This window comes from Rhipicephalus microplus, chromosome 3 (assembly GCF_043290135.1).
Source record: "Rhipicephalus microplus isolate Deutch F79 chromosome 3, USDA_Rmic, whole genome shotgun sequence".
Lineage (NCBI taxonomy): Eukaryota > Metazoa > Arthropoda > Arachnida > Ixodida > Ixodidae > Rhipicephalus > Rhipicephalus microplus.
The window spans coordinates 163,086,918-163,109,049 of NC_134702.1; the positions used below are offsets into that span (position 1 = coordinate 163,086,918).

At 48.1% G+C, this 22,132-nt stretch overlaps 1 protein-coding gene across 6 annotated transcripts in view; it reads left to right on the top strand.

Annotated features, from left to right (window-relative positions):
- Positions 1 to 19,201, top strand: part of LOC142761614 (monocarboxylate transporter 14-like) — a 46,257-nt gene extending 27,056 nt beyond the window's left edge. For all 6 annotated transcript variants that reach the window (XM_075890413.1, XM_037421681.2, XM_075890415.1 and 3 more), the window contains 2 exons: positions 1,093 to 2,085; positions 18,763 to 19,201. In XM_075890413.1, the coding sequence (XP_075746528.1) occupies positions 1,093 to 2,085; positions 18,763 to 18,902 (1,133 nt within the window). In that variant the 3' untranslated portion in view covers positions 18,903 to 19,201. The remainder of the gene's footprint in view (positions 1 to 1,092; positions 2,086 to 18,762) is intronic.
- Positions 19,202 to 22,132: the final 2,931 nt, after the last annotated feature.

Here is a 22,132-nt window from a genome sequence, read left to right on the forward strand (position 1 = left end):
TCGCTTTTGTCCTCCTGTGTGCCTTAATAGCATCGGGGGACAACAACAACTTTAGAAAATAGCCCTGCTGATTTTCTACAGCTTCCTTCACTTATTTGGCAAAATATATTCAAATAAATGTTGTTTTAGCTACATAAAAATTATAAAACTTACTTCTGTACTTTACGCACCTTCCTTTTATGGGAAAAATGAAAGATGGGCTTTCCTTACCTTTGAAAAGAACTCGAAAATTGATTTTAGTTTGAAGGTTAAGAGCTGGTAAATAATGTGACCAGAAGTTTTTTGGGGTACAGCGCTTGCCAAACTTTATATGCAACCTTTATACGGCTTTATATGCAACCTTTATACGGCTTGAAGACGAAAAAAAAGCTAGAATTATGTGTTCTTACTTTTATCTTAATCCTGATTCAAAACAAGATTACTCGTTTATAACTAAAACTATTTTATAAATAGCGCTTTTCTACAATTTTCTTTGAAAACTTGGCGATAACTGAAAGTGGCTTGGCTACTTTGGCTGCTCTTAGGTTGAGTTCTGGCTTCTTGAGGAAACCACAATATGGTCACCTCTGCCTGTCCTGCTCAGAAATATTACTAAATGGTGGCTTTACAAGCAAACACTTGTATTCCAGGATAAGCCCCTGTGGCAAGCTCGAAAGTACAAGTAGAGAATGCTTGTCGTCATACACAAGCATTGGGGCACACACATAAAACCTGGCTTACAATACCTTGTATATTTTGACAGCCGCTGTTAGAGGCCTGCGTTTGTAGATGGAACTTTTTTGTTCAGATGTTAAACTTGCTCACGCGTGAAACAAACAATAAATAGCATATAAATGCGTTTTCAAGAAAATAGACATGCGGAAAGCAACCAAGTTTGATGAGGTGAAACGTGGTATTGGCCTGAAAGCATACGTAAATTTCTGTAAAGGCCTTCGATCTAGAGTGCGCAAAAGAGGAACTAAACGCAAAAGAAACTGTACTCTGTGAGTGTAAGGAGACAGTATATCTAGCCGAGGTTCTTATTATTACAAACAATGAACTTTCTATTGAAATGTGTGGTAGGTAACACGTTCCTTCTTTAAACCTTTTCAGGTGCATCGTACGGCGCACTAGTCATAGGGACGGCGGTGTACGTCGTTTCTTACTTCTACGAGTACAGAGGCTTTGCCATGGGCATCAAGTTCCTAGGCGTTTCATTGTCGGGAATCATCGGTCCTTCACTCCTGTCGCACCTGGCGTCAGAACACGGTCTGAAAGGCTGCTTTCTTATTACGGGAGGCTTGACACTGCATCTCATTCCTCTCGCCTTTATGCTGCGCTACGCGAAACCCGTGAGGTGGCAATGTTGCAAACGCCACGACGCGTCTGACAAGGCATTGAAGGGGGCAACCACAACCTTGTACGGGACGACAACTGACGTTCAAGAATTCAGTGGAAATAGTTACACTTTAAAAAGTCTAGTGTTTCCATGTGATACAGTGTTGCCAACTTGTGATGGGCCAGTGGGACAAAATTCACTCTCTGCCGGTTCCAAGAATACCATTGACACTGTGAAAAATACCCCAGTGTGCTCTGCGAATTCGATGGAATCGCCTACTGCACCGCTGGACTTTCTCGCTCAAGCCATGAAGGTTCTTCGATCGCCATGTTTTTATGTTCTATTGGTGGCCATGGTGGCAGCAGACTTTACTCTTCCGCTTTTCGGTTCCACTATTGTAGACTATGCGGTTGACAAAGGCATTACGTTCAACGCCGCCGCTCAACTTGTGGTGTGTCAGTGCTTGGGAGGCTTCGTGGGACGCCTCGTGATTCCCTTGATTACTGACAAGCTGGCGCATAGTCGCTGCCCCATCACCGCCATTAGTTTGGCACTGTTGTCGCTATCTTTCTGGGTATTTCCGCACGTCACAAGCTTCGCGGCAGTGGCGGTGGTTACATTTGTGATTGGTGCACAGCAGGGCTACTTGAACGCCTTCAAGTCTGTCCTCGTGGCGGACTACCTCGGTGTGCACAGCGTCGCTGTTTCCTGGGGACTCATGGGTGTTGCGTTGCTTCCTCTGGTATTCTGCGAACCTTATATCGTAGGTAAGTGACTTTCATAATTTCTTTTACCTGTACGAGCTGCAAATGTAAAACTATGATTTAGGGTACAGGCGAACCACGGTTGGCGTTCTTGTTTTCTGGGCCTTTTATTTATAAGAACGAGGTATTGCGTTCGTGGTAATTGGTACTGTAGCCACCTGGCAAGTGCACTTTCTCTAATTTTCAAGGAAGAGGCATTCTACAAACAATAATTGACACTACAGTAGCTTTAATAGTGCACAATACCCAATTTGTATGAAGGAAAAAATGCATCCAACGTTACTTGGCACAAGATCAGCCGGGCTAATGTAGTTTCGCAGCTATTTCCTTAATATATTCGCCTGCCATTTTTTATGAAGAAGTTGCTTAATCTGCAACAAAAGCACAAAACAGATGCATGAAAGTGGCTAAGTAAACTGACTCAGGAAAAGAAATCGGCAGTGGATCACGTTAGCTTGGTGTTTCCTGTATTACAGTGGTCTCAAGTTTAACTCTGCAGTCAGATGTCAGCTTAAGGCCGGTGCACACCGGTGACCAACAGTGGTCGCGTGACCAGTTGCGACTGGCGACCAAGGAGTGACTGGTTTATGGGTCATTTTTTAAAGGCATTTGGAGCCAGAAATTCGAGAAAGATAAATGTCGATCAGCGATGCTAGTGATATCTGGAAGCAGTTTCTGAAATCTACTTCGTGTTCCACAGTTGTTTCATAACACGGTGATTACACAGGTTGCCTCGTGGAAGGAAGGCTTGAAACGATTTATGTCTGTTCAGCTCACGGAAATTCCTAAAACAGTCTTTAGTGCATACGTGCTGTTCCTACGTACGCAACAGCATCTTGCAACACCCGAATTGAGTTGCACAAGCACACCAGTTGTACAACGAAAGCAGAAGTATCGAGCAAACATTGGTGCAGGGGACTAAGTGGCATTATAAACGCGGAATCAGACTCCGTATTTACACGAAATCTGCTCGAGCTAAAGAGCCATGTATGTTGCTACTTGCTTTCGATAGCTAATGTGGCCGCTGCTCTATTCAAACAAAATGGCAGGCATTTAAACATGGTGAGATATGGTGATAATTTGTTTCGAAGATGTATGCTTGGTTCTTGCAAAGCGGCTGCCAGATTGTAGCGCCGTAGTAGCAACAATACCTGCATCAATATATGCACAAAAACTCAAACACACAATGCTAGCCGCCATCGGTGCTTTCGTTACTAACGCGCAGTGAACTTGCATAGATCCAGCGTCTCTAGCAGTGGCATCACGAAAAACAAACCACAGGCTGTGGCCTCCGCGATTAGCTCTGTTCACGCGCATTCACTGGAGATGATTGTTCACGTGAATGTGCTGTGGTGGTTTCCAAGACGATAGTTTGAAAACGCTAGCGCTTTGTAAAGACAACGGATTCTTGGGATACTTGCCTAAGAAAAATATACGCACACAGTGGACATCAAGCACTTTCGTACAGTACATTTCAACTGGTTTTGATATGTGGGGTTTAACGTCCCAAAACTACCATATGATTATGAGAGATATTTCAACAAAGCAGAACACGCACAGACATACAAAACTCTTACAAAAAGATTTTTATACATATGTACATACATAACAAACACAAGTCACAAATTAAATGTGAGTGTGCACTTTTTACGTATTTAAATGGCATTTCTGTTGGCACTGAAAAGAGATCAGCCTACCGAGACCAGGCAGGCCGAAAGACATGTTTTAAGCGTGAGTTAGAGACCAACACAGAAGCCGAAATAATTCCTCCTCACTGAGAAGGAACAGATAACAGATCACTGTACAGTCACTCCAATATCGGGAAGAAAATGTGACGACGACAGTCCGCTGCAACCGCTTAGTGACGATTGTGCCAAAGGCAAATAAGCACCAGCAACAATGAGAGGACAGGGGAAGGGAACGACACCCAGATGAAACAAAGCGGTTACTCCGAGATGGTGAAATACAGCATCACGGCCCTCCAAAAAACACGAGTGATTACACATTGCCTCATAACATGCTTATTTGTTTCCCGTAGGGAGTAGCTCGGGCATGTGGCCGACTGGGCTATTCTCTGCCTTGCGAGGTGGTCAAGTGTAGAAAGCACACCCCACCCTAGCCACAACATTAAGTCCCGGGGGTGACCAGGTAGAAAAGATGCCGCCAGTGCGTTCGAAGAGACACGGCTGGAGCGAGTGCGGTGGGCCGGAGAAGCTAACGGTAGCAACCAACAAAGCGTCTTTTGTGTCAACAGTCGGATTGTTCAACATATCTAACCCAGGACAGGTCGACTGGACATGGCGATAACATGCCACAGCTGTTGCATAAAATACAGGAAGTCTTACTGATTATGGACTCCTGTTAAAGTATATATGAGCAATAAATGCTGTAGATGAGAGTCTAGAAAATAATATGCGAGAGATCGTGCGGGGGATTTCTCCCTCTGTACAAGGCGCACAGAAAGCGTATGCGGTCAGAAGCCGGCAACGTATGGATACCTAATGGAAAGCAAAGCATCCCTGGCGACGCTGATATCCTAATGCCACATGAAAGATTACCGCAGTGCCACCAGACCAAAAAGAGGAACACAATGCCGACTGCAGTGATCGTACGATACGCAAATGTGATTGCGCCACGTGACAGAGATACCAAGAGCGAAATCAAAATACAGCCTACACAAGCTATATGCACGCAAGACGTGGAAAGTCAAATCCCGTGCGTCTTGGATTTTTCGTCTTACTTCTTCGAGAGCGTTTAACCAAACGGAATCACAAATATTGTAGTGGTTGTATAGGATACCTTAAATACGAACGGAAGCAGCTGTATGAATAAGAAAAGCGGCGCTAAGTCAAAAGTTTGAAGCGCCAATGAACAAATACTTGGATGTGGAGGAGTTCAACGCTGCACCTGAAATGTCATCATACTGAACGTATAAATGCAGGCTGTGTGAAAGACTATCTTCGTCTGAAAGGTGCAGCTTTATCTCATCGGCGAAAGCTGTTACTTTCACATGGGCTGTTACTTTCACATCTTCCAGAAAGCGAAAGACCTCAGATGCGCGAATGCGCGTCTAGAGCACACAAAAATGGCTCAGTGTTGAGCACACATATCACAAGACCCAACGTGTAATGGAAAAAAAATCACAGCATATACACAGAGTGCATGATGAGTGTGGCGAAGCATTCATCAGTCCGTCCACGCTTCCGTCCGTCCATCCGTCTGTGCGTTCATCCATGCGTCTGTCCGTTCATCCGTACGTAAGTCTGTTCATCCGTCCGTCCATGCATCTGTCTGCCTGTCTGTCCATGTGTCTGCCCATCTAGTGAACAATCCAAGTACCGCCATCTCGCATTTTTTTCATCATATATATTCGTAATATAGAAACACCACCATACAGAAGACATTTTAAGGACTGAACGAGAGGAGGCACGGCCGGACTAGAGGAGCGGCACGCGCGCACTTTCTTACGGCCTGCGCGTCGTGTCTAGTTCCCAGCTTTCACTGCTGCTAGTTCATGGCACTGCAGCTTAACCCTCGTTAAACCTTGCTAAAACAAAGGAGGTTACGCCCAGCGAGTTTAAAGCGGCAACCTTTCCTGGTCACATAGTGCTCAAAGTGCGTCCTTCTGTTACTAGTTTTTTTTTTAGTAAGCATCAACTTCAAGGCGTACAGGGGCGAAGCTACTTATGGCGTGGCTTGTACGTTCCTTTGTCGTAGTGCGTAACCCATGGCACATACCCGCATACCAGTGGCACGTACTTGCTCTCGGACAAATATCTGCATGTCCACATGTTACGAAAAACGTAGCACAGCGTTGTTATCACGCTCTCGGTGTTAAAAAACCGCTGACAGCAGAAATGGCGCACGTACTCTCGTTTAGTCCTTGGATTGTATGCTGGATGGCGGTACTTGTATATGATGAATACACGAGAAAAAGAAGCAGGATTGCTGTACTTGAAGTGTTCATTATATGGACAAACGGAGTCATGGATGGACAGACAGACAAGCAGACAGACAGACAGACAGACAGACAGGCACCCGGACGGACAGACGAATGCGAACGCACGGACGCATGCATAGACAGACGCATGGACGTACGCACGAACGGGTGCACGTACGGATGTACTGACGAAAGCATCGAGAGATGGACGGACGCTTTGCCCTACTGATCATTATTCATTCTGTTCATTCTGTGGATATCCTGTGACAATTTTTATTGGAGAATAAATCTTCGATACTCGTTTCTGTAGGTTATTTCATAAGAAATAACTATCTTTCTATTTATGAATAACGTGCGGGGGTTTTCTCCTCAATTCGTCAGCCTTTCAATGTCGTCAGCCTTTCAATGTATTCACAATAAATAAATGAGGAATACCTCACCTCAAAAAAAATTCAAAAGAGTGCGCGCGTGCCACTCCTCTACAGTCCAGCCGTGGAGTTGGCTACCTACTATTTCGAAGACCACTGCTACATACATCGCGGACGCACGACCCACGGCTCAAGAAACTTCGCCCCTAAAAGACAGCATTCTCCCAGCCAACCAGAACTGATGTGCTTTTTCTACCAAAATAGGTTGACGCAAAAATTCGGTCTGCCGACTCGTCTGGTTGTCACCCGAAACGGCTAAAATCCGACCAGATCGGCGGTGACCACAAATATTGATCTGTTTTCGGTGTTTATGTTTGTGCGCATTGTCAAAAAAAAAATGTTGCGCGTGTCTGACGCTCAACCTCAACGCGTAAATATTTGTGGCGTGTTTTTTATGCTACAAAAGGCATACATATATATTTCTAAGGAACGTAGCATTCATTACGCTGCACTGACAGTAAAACGCTATGCACAAAAAAGCAGGTGTTCATTGCGTTTTGCAGGGTTTTAGCAAAGCTGATATGGTGGTGACACCTACCCGCCACCTTGCATTGTACATATTATAGCCTTCGAGACTGCGCTCACACGCCGCGCACTCACTTTATTGAAGGACATCTTTTAGTTTTGCAAGATTACTGCCAGATGGCGCTCATAAATCTCCCACAGCGCCTCTAGAATTTTGTTCACCTATTTTCTCGCACAGAAAATCAAATAAACGTTTTATTTACTTCCTCCTGACGCAGTATTATTCTCTTTCAAGTATAGTGCCCTATAATATACTAGTTCACTTAATTTCGAAGATATTTGGTGTGAAACATGCAGATGCTGTGCTACATTTAATGAAGCTCTTTGGATGGCGTTGCGACGGCACACGAGGCGCGTGGAGCAAGTGAGGTTTGAACGAGCTGGTACGCTTTTGCAGCGTCTGCGTGCCCTCTTTGACTGTAAGAACGTTTTCCAAGCTGTTGGCAGAGCATCCAAAGGTACAGCTCTCTCGTCCAATCAAGACTGTAGGGAGAGTAAATTGTCACTGAAATATTTTACCAATCCAGTTTTATTTTCCAAACTACACTCACATAAAATGAGAACATTGTTACTAATGACTTTTTCGAATTGTGCAGGGTGTATTACTTATTAGCGAAATTAAACAAAGAAGGCCTGCGTGGAAGCATACCCGTGGAGGTTAGCTGTGAGATGGTGACGCGCCGCCTTTCGTATGCATGGAATTGCCCATGTTGGTGCGCGAGATGCCTCTCAAGCTGTGTTACCAACTTACCCATGGGCCAGCGTTTGAATGTGCGCGCTTTTTTTTTTAAGTTAAGCGAATAGCTTTAAAACGTTCTTGAAGGGCTTCTCATTGAGTGTGGGTACAGTGCAAGTGTGGGTGCACTTATTGAGAGGTCCTGAAAACTGACCCAAGTGAGCGAGCGAACGCTTTATCAGTGAAAAACGCCGGGAAAAGTACTACCTCCGAAGAAGCATTCTTGTGGAAAAGGCCTGGATCAGACGAAACAGATGAACGATTTTGACCTCAGTCTTGTGAAGAGTGGTGCATGGCTTTCTCGAGAAACGCAAAACTCCAACTGTCACAAAAGTGGTGCAGCGTTTCGAAAAATTCCAGACCTGCGCGGAAGGCGCTACATAGTCACAGTGAAAGCTAGACGAGCAGCCTTTCAGAGCCTTTTCTAAACACTCGTTGGGTAACTGCTGCAAGCACAACTGCTGAGCACCCACTACGGCATTAATAATAATCACTTCTGGTTAGTAGGCCGGCTTCGTTATGCTATACTTCGTCATTTTTTTAGAAGTGTGGCATCCGCTAAGCACTTACAAAAAATTTTATGCCAATTGTTCATGCAGTTACTGATGACGATGACATGTTATGGCTGGAGTGGGTATGCGCCACAGTTAATAAGTTATCAGGAACAAGCTTTTGTAGTGGGTTGGAGCATTGGACGACCAACTCGTTACGCTATTTGCATTGTGGGACGCCTGGCTGTTTTTTGATGTTCTAAACACTTTATTACTCATACTGAGGCGATTTCTTTGCTGACATCAAGCCATGCTATGGCAACTTTGCGAACAAGTCCCAAGCGCCGGCGTAGCTCAGTGGTAGAATACTGGGCTGGCATGCAGCGAATCCGGGCTCGAGCCCCACTGTATTCTTGGTACAAAGTTTTCTATTTAGTGCAGAGTATACGGACACCAGTGGCGGCGGCGGACAACTACAGCGCTGCGTGTGACCAGAGTTGGGATCTCATAACAGCTTTCACTGTAAAAGGATGAGACGCTACCGATCGTGTACACGACGACAATGCTGAGGTTGTCGAAAAAATGGCAGCATATCCACGGAGTGAATGATGGGGAGTGGGGCTAAGCATTCGTCCATCCATTCGTTCTTGCTTCGGTCCTTCCATGCGTCTGTCTGTGTGACCTTCCATGCGTCCATCCACCCGTCCGTGCGTGCGTCTGTTCGTGCGTTCGTCCCTGCGTTCGTTCATGCATCCGCCCCTGCGTCCGTTCATGCGCCCATCCACGCATCTGTCGGTGTGTCCGTTCGTCCATCAATTCAACGCTCGAAGTACCACCATATCGCATCTTTTCATCATATATTCACCATACAGAAGCACCAGCATATAGTGAACATTCCAAGGACAAAACGAGAGATGGCACACGCACACTTTCTTACGGCTTGCGCTTCGGGTCTACTTCCCACCTTTAACCACCTCGAGCTCATGGTATATACTAGTTCACTGTATTCATGGCACTGCGGCCCAACGCTCGCTAAACCTTTCTAAAACCAAAGAGATTACGCCCAGCGAATATAACGTAGGAACCTTTTACTGTCAGATAGTGCTCAATGTACATGCCAATGGCTGCTAATGGACAACGAGATACAGGAGAATCTGGCTTTAACTTTCTTACGGCTTGCGCTTCGTATCTACTTCCCACCTTTAACCACCTCGAGTTCGTGGTATATACTAGTTCATTGTATTCATGGCACTGCGGCTCAACGCTCGCTAAACTTTTTCTAAATCTAAGGAGGTTACACCCAGCGAGTACAACGTAGCAACCCTTTCTTGTCAGACAGTGCTCAATGTACATGCCAATGGCTGCTAATGGGGATTGCAGCGTGCGCGTTAACTAAAAGCCGAATGCTCCTGTCTTTCATTCCCCATTAGCAGCCATTGGCATGTACATTGAGCACTATTTTTTAATGTTCAACAACGCACGGAAGAAGTCTCTCACCGGCACCACCTTGGAGGTCCAAATGTTATACTTTTTACACTCTACAACGGCTACGAGGGACGAACAAGTGCCGCTATAAGGAGCTTCGTCCCTAAAAAGCTTTACTTAAAGTGCAAGAAGCGCTCTCTGAACGCCCTTCTCATAGAATCGACGCACATATTCTAGTCGCCGCTGGTAACTGTGCGAAATAGCGGAGCTCCAATGACAGCGCCACGTCAATCAATACATTTTGCGTTCAGGTCGGGATCATTGAGCACTATAGTGAAAGGAGGCAAAAGTGAAACAGAAAATTTTCTATTTGGTCAAGTAATCTACATAGTGACTTCTGAGAAGTTAAAATGCATTATCTTCAGATAGACTGTTTCAATGATTCATTCCTTAATTTCACCAGTGACTGAAGTAAATATCCTTATACACGTTGCAGAACCAATTTTCGAAAAACTCCCACCAGAGAAGAACTCATAGGCCGCGGCGACGATAACATGAATTGAAAAAGCCCGAGAAGTTTTATTGCAACGCGGGTCGTCCCGCCCGTAAATAAGCAAAACAAATCAAACACGCACTAAGCGTCATATGCTGCAAAGATCAGAAGATAGTATTTCACACCTACTCTTCACAGACAGGGCCACCTGTCGAATTAACAGACGCGAAAAGCGCGTAGGAAGTGCGCCTCCTCAGGATTGGAGAAAAGCGCCTGTACCTTCCACAACGCTGCCAACAGCTTCATAAACGGAGTATAGTGCACCAGTAGACGCTCTTGGAAGGAGCAGAGTTACGCATAATAAAATGAGGCGTTTAGAAGCGGCACTCGTTTATATAACAGAAAAACAGTCACGACAAGTGAAGTAAGTGGTAATGGCGGAACCAGCCTGTGCACCGATGATGATGATGATGATCATGATGATGATTCCACAGCCATGGCTCGTACCCGCTTAGGGGGATCGGCCAAGAATCGATTACTTAGTTCAGTGAGATTCTTTTTATTCAATATTAAAACCATTCACCGGAGAAAAAAAGAGGAAAAAGAAAAGACACCTCAGGCAGAATGAAAGGATTGAAATAGCTGTTTGTCGCTCGTTCAGATCAGATAATCATTTATTACCTTGATTAGGAATTAGCATTGTTAAACAAATCTCCTGTTTATGTTGGAGAATTTTTGCAGGAATAATAATCACTCAATCAAAAGATTAATTCTTCTACTTTTATTAAGGTACTTGCAAACTGCATAGAAAACGTTCTCGTGGCCGAAGCCCTGATCAGAAGCACCGAAGGAAAGTATATTTTCTGTTGTGAATTTCAGCCCCAGGCTAGCGAATGGGCGGACTAAGAGTATTTTTTCGAGCAATTTGTATTGGCGACATGACAAAAAATGGTAACCTATGGTTTCTGATTTTTAACAAAAGTTGCATAGCGGTGATATCGCTAGACCAGCCCTATGTGAATAGATATTTAACGGGAGGACACGAGATCGAAATCTGGTTATTATTGTTCCCAGCTGTCGTGTAGGACACGAATGAATTTTCCACAGAACTTTTAAGTGAGTAAATTCTGGTGTTGGCATTACTGCTTCCATAGCATCTGCACGAAGCGAAAGTTTTCTGTATCTTGTCGTGTCTTGTCTTGTCTTGTCGCCTAGAAGATCTTGGCTCATACCCACAAGGGGTTGGCCACACTGTACCTTATAATAGATATTTTTTATAGAACGCTTGCTAAAAAGAGAGAAATTAGATAAGAACAATAATAATGTTCCTTTGAAAAAACGTGAAAAAGTGCAAAAGAATTCGATAAACCAGCATATATATTGTCTCGAGGTTGTGATACACGCAGCACTTGAGAGGAAGCACGCAGGAGTCAGGGCGGTGTCAGGCGAACTGTTTATTGGGCGAACTTGTGCCCAGCAAAACAGGGCCAAACACAACTCACAGCAACAGCGGCGTGAACAGTCGTCGGCCGACGGAAAAAAAAAGAAGACCCCCAGTGGCGCACTGCGCCGGCTTTTTATACACGCGTCGTAACGCGTTCCAGAGTGGCATACAAGATAAACGCGGCCTGCGTTGCGCTTAACAGAAAGTGATAGCGTCTTCCTTCGTAAACCAAAAGAACCGCACGTGTCAGTCTTTTATACACGCGTCATAACGCGTTCCAGAGTGGCATACAAGATAAACGCGGCCTGCGTTGCGCTTAACAGAAAGTGATAGCGGCTTTCTTCGTAAACCAAAAGAACCGCACGTGTCACTACCCCCCTCTGAAAAAACATCGTCCCGATGCTAAAGACAGAACATAAGAGAGAGTACATGCAATAAATTACATTAACAATGCGTCACAGCTAATCAGCGCGCGTAATAAGGTTTAAGTCGCACCACGTGTACGACTTCGGGTCGTGCACGGCGTCGTTGGGATGACGTTAAGCCATAGGGCACGGCCTCATAGTCCAGTTCACCACGACGTCGGACTACCTTGTAGGGTCCAAAGTAGCGTCGCAGGAGCTTCTCAGACAATCCCCGTCGTCGTATCGGCGTCCAGACCCAGACAAGGTCGCCGGGTTGGTATTCGGTGGGGTGTCGTCGAAGGTTGTAGTGGCGCCTGTCGACCGTCTGTTGGCTCTTGATACGCAGGCGGGCTAGCTGTCGAGCTTCTTCAGCGCGATCCAGGTAGCTGGCGACGTCGAGGTCTTCTTCGTCGGTGCCGACCGGTAGCATGGCGTCAAGCGTCGTTGTTGGGCTCCGTCCGTAGACGAGCTTGTATGGAGCAAACTGCGTCGTTTCCTGCACGGCCGTGTTGTACGCGAAGGTTACATACGGGAGTATGGCGTCCCACGTCTTGTGCTCGACGTCCACGTACATGGCCAGCATGTCGGCGATGGTCTTATTTAGACGCTCGGTGAGGCCATTCGTCTGTGGGTGGTACGCGGTGGTTCGGCGGTGGCTTGTCTGACTGTACCTCAAGATCGCTTGCGTTAGGTCAGCCGTAAAGGCCGTACCTCTGTCGGTGATGAGGACCTCGGGGGCTCCGTCGCGGAGGACGATGTTCTCAATGAAGAACTTGGCGACCTCGGCGGCAGTGCCCTTAGGCAAGGCCCTTGTTTCGGCATAGCGGGTGAGGTAGTCAGTCGCTACGACAATCCATTTGTTGCCAGAAGTTGACGTCGGGAACGGCCCCAGTAAGTCCATGCCGATTTGTTGGAATGGCCGTTGAGGTGGTTCGACGGGTTTCAGAAGTCCGGCTGGCCTAGTTGTTGGCGTCTTGCGTCGCTGACAGTCTCTGCATGTTTTTACGTAGTGGGCGACGTCGGCAGTGAGGCGAGGCCAATAGTACTTCTCTTGTATTCGTGACAGTGTGCGGGAAACACCAAGATGTCCGGCTGTCGGGTCGTCGTGTAATGCTTCCAGAACCTCTGGACGTAACGCTGAAGGTACCACGAGGAGGTGGTCGGCGCGGAGCGGCGAGAGGTTCTTCTTCAGGAGGACGTTGTTTCGCAAGAAAAACGAAGCCAGTCCTCGGCGGAATACTTTCGGCACGTCGGCGGTCTTGCCTTGCAGGTAGTCCATGAAGATCTTGAGCTCTGGGTCAGCTCGTTGGCGTTCCGCGAAGTCGTCGGTACTTATGGGTCTCAGGAAAGAGTCGTCGTCCTGGTCATCCTGGGGCGGCGGATCGACAGGGGCGCGAGACAAGCAGTCGGCGTCGGAGTGCTTTCGTCCGCTCTTGTAGACGACGGTGATGTCAAATTCTTGTAGTCTGAGACTCCACCGTGCGAGGCGCCCTGATGGATCCTTCAAGTTAGCTAGCCAACACAAGGCGTGGTGGTCACTCACGACTTTGAAAGGCCTGCCGTACAGGTAGGGGCGGAACTTTGATGTAGCCCAGATGATGGCAAGGCATTCTTTTTCTGTCGTGGAATAATTAGCTTCTGCCTTCGAAAGTGACCGGCTAGCGTAACTGATGACCCTTTCAAGTCCGTCGGTCCTCTGCACGATCACGGCGCCGAGCCCTGTGCTGCTTGCGTCCGTGTGAATTTCGGTGTCAGCTTCTTCGTCGAAGTGCGCCAGTATTGGCGGCGTTTGCAGGCGTCGCTTTAATTCTTGAAATGCCTCAACTTGCGGCGTTTCCCATTTGAAGTCGACGTCGGCCTTCGTAAGGTACGTCAGTGGCTCGGCGATCCGCGAAAAGTTCTTCACGAAGCGCCTGTAATAAGCGCAGAGGCCAAGAAATCGGCGTACTGCTTTCTTGTCGGTGGGTGCAGGAAAGTCGGCGATCGCAGCTGTTTTCTGTGGATCAGGGAGCACTCCCGACTTGCTGATAACGTGGCCAAGGAACAATAGTTCCTCGTAGGCGAAGCGGCACTTTTCTGGCTTCAGGGTAAGTCCCGAGGCTTTGATTACCCGAAGAACAGCTTCAAGGCGCCGGAGGTGCTCGTCGAAGTTGGAAGAAAATACGACTACGTCGTCCAAGTAGACGAGGCAAGTCTGCCACTTCAAGCCTGCGAGTACTGTGTCCATAACCTGTTGGAACGTCGCAGGCGCCGAACAAAGACCAAAGGGCATGACCTTAAACTCGAATTGGCCGTCTGGTGTTATGAAGGCGGTCTTCTCTCGGTCTCTCTCGTCTACTTCAATCTGCCAGTAGCCGGTTTTGAGATCCATCGACAAAAAAATTGCCCGAAGCTTCCCTCGGGGGAACACTGAGGAGGATGCGGACCATATAATTGGTTAACGAGGTGTTAAAGTGCGACTTACTTGGGTCGATGGCTAAATTGGTTAACGTGGTTGTGAAATGGGGTGTTAAATTGCGACTTACTTGGGTCGATGGCTAAATTGGTTAGCGTGGTTGTAGGAGGGGGTGTTAAATGAGTGAACACGTACACACGTATGCGAAAGGGCGGCGCTGGTCGAAGGGACGTCGATCATTGTGTTTGTGGATTCGTTGGAATTCATTTCACCGCGACCTTGGACGTCGACGCGCCGTACAAACCAACCGACGAGCGGCAACTGAGCGAGCGAGCGCCGACCTTGAGTATATATACAGCACGACGGCGCATGCACTGTCAGCTGTTGAATGTTCTCGAAGCGCGACGCCACATGCGCGTCCACTGGAGAATCAGGAGAATTGTAGATGTCGAACGCGGTGTGTAGAGGAGGAAGGGTGCACAGATGGTGGAGGAGTGAAGCGCGCGCGGTGTGTAGAGGAGGAAGGGATGCACAGATGGTGGAAGAGTGGGCGACGGCGCGACGGCGCATGCGCGCGCGTCAGCTGTCGAATGTTCGAGAAGCGGTGCGGACGGCGCGGACGGCGCACTACAAGGCGCGAGTATAAGATGCTCCGCATCTAAAAATACTTGGCGTTGTAGAGTGTGTCCAGAGCATCGTCTATCCGTGGGAGGGGATACACGTCTTTCTTCGTGATCTTGTTCAGGCTACGATAATCGACGCAAAAACGTAGGGTTCCGTCCTTCTTCTTCACCAACACCACGGGTGATGCCCACGGACTTGTAGACGGCTGAATGATGTCGTCACGCAGCATTTCGTCGACTTGTTGCTTGATGGCCTTGCGTTCCCGTGCAGAAACTCGGTAGGGGCTCTGACGGAGCGGACGGGCATATTCGTCGGTTATGACGCGATGTTTCGCGAGAGGGGTCTGACGAAGCCTCGACGACGACGAGAAGCAGTCCTTGTATTGGTGGAGTAAGGCTTTGAGCTCCTTTTGTTGCTGCCTGGAAAGGCTTTGATTGACGTCGAAGGCGGGCGCGGACACTGCTGTCGACGTTGCGGCTCCCTGAGAATCGGTGAGGGCGAAGGCATTGCTCGCTTCCACAAATTCGTTTAGATGTGCTACCGTCGTGCCCCTATTCAAGTGCCTATATTCGTTGCTGAAGTTCGTCACCATTACCTTGGCTTCGCCGTTATGAAGCTTGGCTATGCCTCTTGCGACGCACATCTGACGGTTTAGGAGCAGGTGCTGGTCGCCTTCGATGACACCTTGTAAGTTGGTAGACGTTTTGGTGCCGACGGAAATGATGACGCTCGACAGTGGCGGGATGATTACCTGCTCTTACGTCACATTCAAGGCATTGTGAGCGACGTTGCAGTCTGACGCCGTTGCATTATCCGTGGACAGCGTGATTGACCTGGATCTTAGGTCGATGACTGCGCCTTGCTGGTCCAGGAAATCCATGCCTAAAATGACGTCTCGCGAGCATTGCTGCAGGACCACAAAATTCACAGAATACGTCTGGCTGTGAATCATGACTCTTGCCGTGCAGGTTCCAGTCGGTGTTATAAGGTGGCCCCCTGCTGTTCGGATATCCGGTCCATCCCATGCAGTCTTTACCTTCTTGAGCTTAGCTGCGAAGAGACCACTGATGATAGAGTAGTCGGCGCCGGTATCGACTAGGGCGGTGACGCTGTGGCCGTCGCTGATCACGTCGAGGTCGGTGGTTCGTCGTCTGGCGTTCCGGTTAGGTCGGGGCGTCGGATAACGGCTGCGTCGGCTTGGTCCGGTGCTGCTATGTCGCGTCGGCGGCGAGGCTTTGTCGTAAAGACTCTGCTCAGGCGGCGTACTGCGACTACGTCGGGAAAGTTCGTGCGTCGTGGTCGTCGTCATCGGCAGCGGCGGCGGCGGCGGAGGAGGATCTTCGGCATTGCGTCGTGCAGCAACCGCACCTCCATCGGTTGCTGCCTTTAGTTTCCCGGGTAGGGGCTTGGGGATCGGCCCCGGTTAGTGCCGGTGTACTGGCGGCGATCCGGGGAGACGTAGCGGACAGGCGAAGGTGAACGGGATGGTCGTCGTTGTTGCCACTGCGATCCGGCGATGTAGTCGGCGATGTCGCGAGGTCGCTCACCTGGGCGCGGACGCGGCGCGTTCACGTCGAAGCCACGCAGTCCCATCTCACGGTACTGGCAGTAGCGGTAGGTGTGCCCGGCTTCGCCGCAGTGGTAGCATAGTGGGCGGTGGTTCGGGGTGCGCCAAACGTCAGTTTTCCTCGGCGAGCGCTGGATTACTGGCGAGCGGGAAGGCGTCGGGGGTGGCGGCGGTGGCTGGCGACGAAACTGCGGAGACGTTGGGTCCTGGTGTTGGCGAGGAGCGGCGACAGGTCGTCGTGCAGTAGCGGCGTAGGTCATCGCCTCCGGTTGGAGCTGTGGCCGTTCAGGAACGCTCAGTGAGCACTGTAGTTCCTCGCGGACTACGTCTTCGAGAGAGGCGACTTGGGGCTGAGACGATGGCAACATGCGGCACAGTTCTTCACGAACAATAGTGCGTATGGTCTCGCGCAGGTCGTCGGGGCAGAGTCCTCGGACTTCTGCGACGTCTGGCGACATCCGCCGATCGTATTGGCTGGTCCGCATTTCAAGAATCTTCTCGATGGTGGTAGCCTCGGAGAGGAACTCTTGTACCGTCTTTGGCGGGGTTCTGATCAGTCCGGCGAAGAGCTCCTGCTTCACTCCTCGCATAAGCAGGCGAACCTTCTTGTCCTCAGACATGTCGGCGTCGGCGTGGCGGAAAAGTCGCGTCATCTCCTCTGTGAAGATCGTTACAATTTCGTTGGGGAGCTGCACCCAAGTTTCAAGCAGTGATGCGGCTCTTTCCTTTCGCACGACGCTTGCAAAGGTGCGCAGGAAAGCAACGCGGAAGTCGTCCCAGGTTCGAAGCGTTGACTCGCGGTTCTCGAACCAAGTCCTTGCGGCGTCTTCCAGGTAAAAATATACATGACGCAGCTTGTCGTCCGGGTCCCACTTATTGAGGGCTGCGACGCGGTCGTAAATGTCAAGCCAGCTTTCCGGGTCTTCGTAGGTCGATCCGCGGAAGGTAGGCGGCTCTTTGGGCTGGTTGACGGCCACGGTTGCCGAAGACCTTGCTTCCGTCATCGTGGATGCCGGCTTCGTAGCAGCCTTTGTTTTCTTGTCCTTGTCGGGGAGCGGCAGGTATTCGGGCGGTAGTCCTTGTTGTATTCGGCTCACTCGAACGACCGGGTCAGCGTCGTCCTCTTGGCGGCTTGGGCTCGGCTCACGGCTGGACGGGGGCGTACGGTACATGGACCGAGAAGCACCTCCACCAGATGTCACGAGGTTGTGATACACGCAGCACTTGAGAGGAAGCACGCAGGAGTCAGGGCGGTGTCAGGCGAACTGTTTATTGGGCGAACTTGTGCCCAGCAAAACAGGGCCAAACACAACTCACAGCAACAGCGGCGTGAACAGTCGTCGGCCGACGGAAAAAAAAAGAAGACCCCCAGTGGCGCACTGCGCCGGCTTTTTATACACGCGTCGTAACGCGTTCCAGAGTGGCATACAAGATAAACGTGGCCTGCGTTGCGCTTAACAGAAAGTGATAGCGTCTTCCTTCGTAAACCAAAAGAACCGCACGTGTCAGTCTTTTATACACGCGTCATAACGCGTTCCAGAGTGGCATACAAGATAAACGCGGCCTGCGTTGCGCTTAACAGAAAGTGATAGCGGCTTTCTTCGTAAACCAAAAGAACCGCACGTGTCAATATAAAACAAATTAGCAAAAATGAAGGAGGGGGACAAAGAATTCGATATATCTTGTGGCACCGAGCAACCAAACGTCGTCTTGTTCACAGCCTGAGTGATACCCTCTGCATTTCTAAGTAGCCCTTATCTTCTTCCCTACTATAAGTTTATCGTTATGTTCAACAGCTGTGCGCTGAAGCCATCCTTCGCGTGCGCTGGAGACAAATACGCATGGATGTTCTATTCGCGTTTGAACAGTGAACCATTTTAAACCGAAGGTAAGGTGTTATCACTGGACGCAAACAGCTTTCTCGCTGAGTGACGAGGTCAGTCACACAACACGTGTGCATTATCGATCTGCTGTTTCGATCACGTACGGCCACCTAACCTGCACGCGCTCTTTGAATCTTCCGTTTCCAGTATAAATGCCTTGTATTCATATATAGAATCTTTTGTCGTACGCCTCCCTGGTCTCAGTACTGTGAGTGACTGTTTTTGTAGAAGTCATGAGGTGCCTCATCAATATGCATGGTTGTCATGGCATCCACTTTAGTGTATTTGTTCATGTGTTGTAGCCAGCTGCTTCTGTCTTATGCAGGTGCCTTCCGGGATGCGAGGGGATCGTACGACAATCTCTACCGAATGTGTGCCGCGGTGGACCTGTTCGCAACACTGATGGTGGCTGCGCAAGCCTGCTTTGACGCCAGGATGAGAAAGAAAAATGTACAAATGCTTTAAACGACCTAAGTTTAGAAACATCCGCAGATGTTTAAATAGGTGTGTTTAGCTCATGCAGTGGTCATGGTATTTCCCAGTTGCATAGATCCACTGAAAACGTGAAGAAGTGCGCTCAGATGTATGGCTGAGTGATAACCTTTTACCGCTCAAAATAGAAGAATGTCAATACAATTAACCTGATTGAAAATTTGTCTTCTGTCAACATTATTGCTGAAATACTATAGACAAACTAAACTGTCATGTGCACGCATACTGATTCAGTGGAAGGATTCGCGGACGAAATAAAAAATTATTTTGCAGTTGTTATTCTCTTTGTTTCACACACACACACACACACACACACACACACATATATATATATATATATATATATATATATATATATATATGTATATATATATATATATATATATATATATATATATATATATATATATATATATATATATATATATATATATATATATATATATATATATATATATATATATATATATCATCAGCCTGACTGCGTCCACTGCATGACAAAGGTCTCTACCATGTGCCATGTTTCGCCCGTTAACTTGGTCCTGTGCTTGCTGCTGTCAGTTTATACTCGCAAACTTCTTAATCTCATCTGCCCACCTAACTTTGTGTCTCCCCCTAACCCACTTGCCTTCTCTGGGAATCCAGTTAGTTACCCTTAATGACCAGCGGTTATGTTGTCTACGCGCTACATGCCCGGCCCATGTCCATTTCTTCTTCTTGATTTCAGCTATGATATTCTTAACCTCCGTTTGTTCCCTAATCCACTCTGCTCTCTTCTTGTCTCTTAAGGTTACACCAACCATTTTTCTTTCCATTTCTCGCTGCGTCGTGCTCAATTTAAGCTGAACCCTCTTTGTAAGTCTCCAGGTTTCTGCTACGTAGCTAACTACCAGCAAGATACAGCTGTTATATACCTTCCTCTTGAGGGATAGTGGCAATCTACCTGCCATAATTTGAGAGTGCTTGCCAAATGTGCTCCACCCCATTCTTATTCGTTTAGTTTCTTCAATCGCGTGGTTCAACTCCGCGGTTATTACCTGCCCTAAGTAGACATGGTCTTTTACAACTTGAAGCACACTATTACCTATCTCAAAGCGCTGTTCTCTTCCGAGGTTGTTGTACATTACTTTCGTTTTTTGCAGATTCATTTTAAGACCCACCTTTCTGCTCTCCTTGTCTAACTCCGTAATTATGAGTTGCGATTTGTTACTAAGGTTACTAAGGTACTCCCTATTAACTCTTATCCCTAACTGTTCCCATTCTAGGCTTCTGAAAACCTTCTGTGCGCACGGGGTAAAAAGCCTTAGGGAGATGGTATATACGTGCTTTACACCTTTCTTGATTGGCATTTTGTTGCTTTCTTTATGAAGCACATCGGTAGGAGTTGACCTTTGTAGATTTCTTCCAGGATCTTTATATATGCTTCATCGATACCCGGATTCATCAGTGTCTGCATGACTGCTGATATTTCTACTGAATCAAACACCTTCTCGTAATCTATGTATAGTGGTTAGTTATATTTTGAGCATTTTTTATTACCAGATTGATAGTATGAATGTGGTCGATTGCTGAGTAGCCTGTTCGAAATCTTGCTTGTTCCTTTGGTTGATTGAATTCAATGTTTTCTTAACTCTGTTAGCAAGTACATTTGTAAATCGCTTGTACACTACCAAGAGCAAGCTGATCGGCCTGTAATTCTTCATGTCCTTGTCATCTCCTTTCTTATGCGTAAGATGATGTTAGCATTCTTACAAGACTCTGGTACTCTTGCCATCAGTAGACACCTCATGAACAGGGTGGCTAGTATTTCTAACACAATCTGTCCTCCATCTTTCAACAGATCTGATGTTACCTAATTCTCGCCAGCAGCTTTGCCTCCTTGCATGCTCTCCAAGGCTTTTCTGACTTCTTCTATCATTACTGGCATCAGTGTCAATATAGATTTCAAATGGACACGCCTCGTGTCATTTCTCTGTAACATCTTTGTGGTGGAGGTGCTAGGTACTCCCCTGTTTTCATCACGAAGCTCCGCAACGGCCGAATCATCATAGGCCCAACCATGTCCGGGTTCAACAACCATCGTCTTACCACCTGCCCCTTCCGTGACTTTTACGTACGTCGTTCTACCTCCTGCTCGTGATCCCGGTGTAATTTCCCGTCAGGATGGCGTTGACGTCGACAAATGGATCAACCGGTACGAACGGGTGAGCGAAAGCTGTGGGTGGGATCCGACTCATATGCTTGCCAATGTGCATTTTTACTTTGATGGCCCCCCGCGGGTGTGGTTCGAGATGCACGAAGCAGATGTTTCAAGTTGAAACTCCTTTAAAGAGAAGATCTGCGATCTTTTTGGCGACACCGTTGGGCGGCATATCGCTGCGCGGAATCAATTGGCGGCTCGTGCACAGATGTCGACGGAGTCGTACGTCGCGTAAATTCACGACGTCATCGCCCTATGCCGCCAGACTGACGAGCACATGAGTGAGTCTGAGAAAGTTGCTCATGCGCTCAAAGGTATAGCAGACGAGGCCTTTAATCTTATAGTGTACAACAAAGTAGCCACCATCACGCCATAATTAAAGAGTGCCGGGGGTTCGAAGAAGCCAAGAGCTGCCGTATTACTCAGCGATTCACCCGGCTGCCCAACACGGCCGCAACCTCATTGTGTGAAGCCGCCCACCAGTTCCCACGTATGACAACGTCACGCGCATTGTTAGTCGGGAAATTGAAGCCGCCTGTCCGGCTCCTCTTCAGCCACCCGTTTTCGCAAAGCTCGCCTTTGACCAACAACAGTCGTCAGTGGAGTTAGTAAAGGCTGTGGTGAGGCAGGAGTTTGCGAACCTTGGGCATCCATCAGTATGTCCCTTGATTCGCCCTGAAGTCCCGATTTACTCCTCAGGACACGCTCACCGTTTACCTCCAACAATGCCCTTCCGCAACCCTTTGGAATGGCGAATACCCAACGACCAGCCTATTTGTTGTTTTTCCTGCCAGCAGCCTGCCCACCTTTCTCGCTATTGCCGCCGCCGTTGTTCAAACCAACCACGTCAGACCTTCTGTACCTCTGCGTACATACACCCGACAACCCCTCGACGTTCAGCCGCTGCACCTTTCAATTTCTATTCGCCGTCATCTTACGAACCTTCCACTGACGCCCCTTTGCCAGTCGCCGCTACACTGACGCCCGTTCGTCCGGTCGCCGC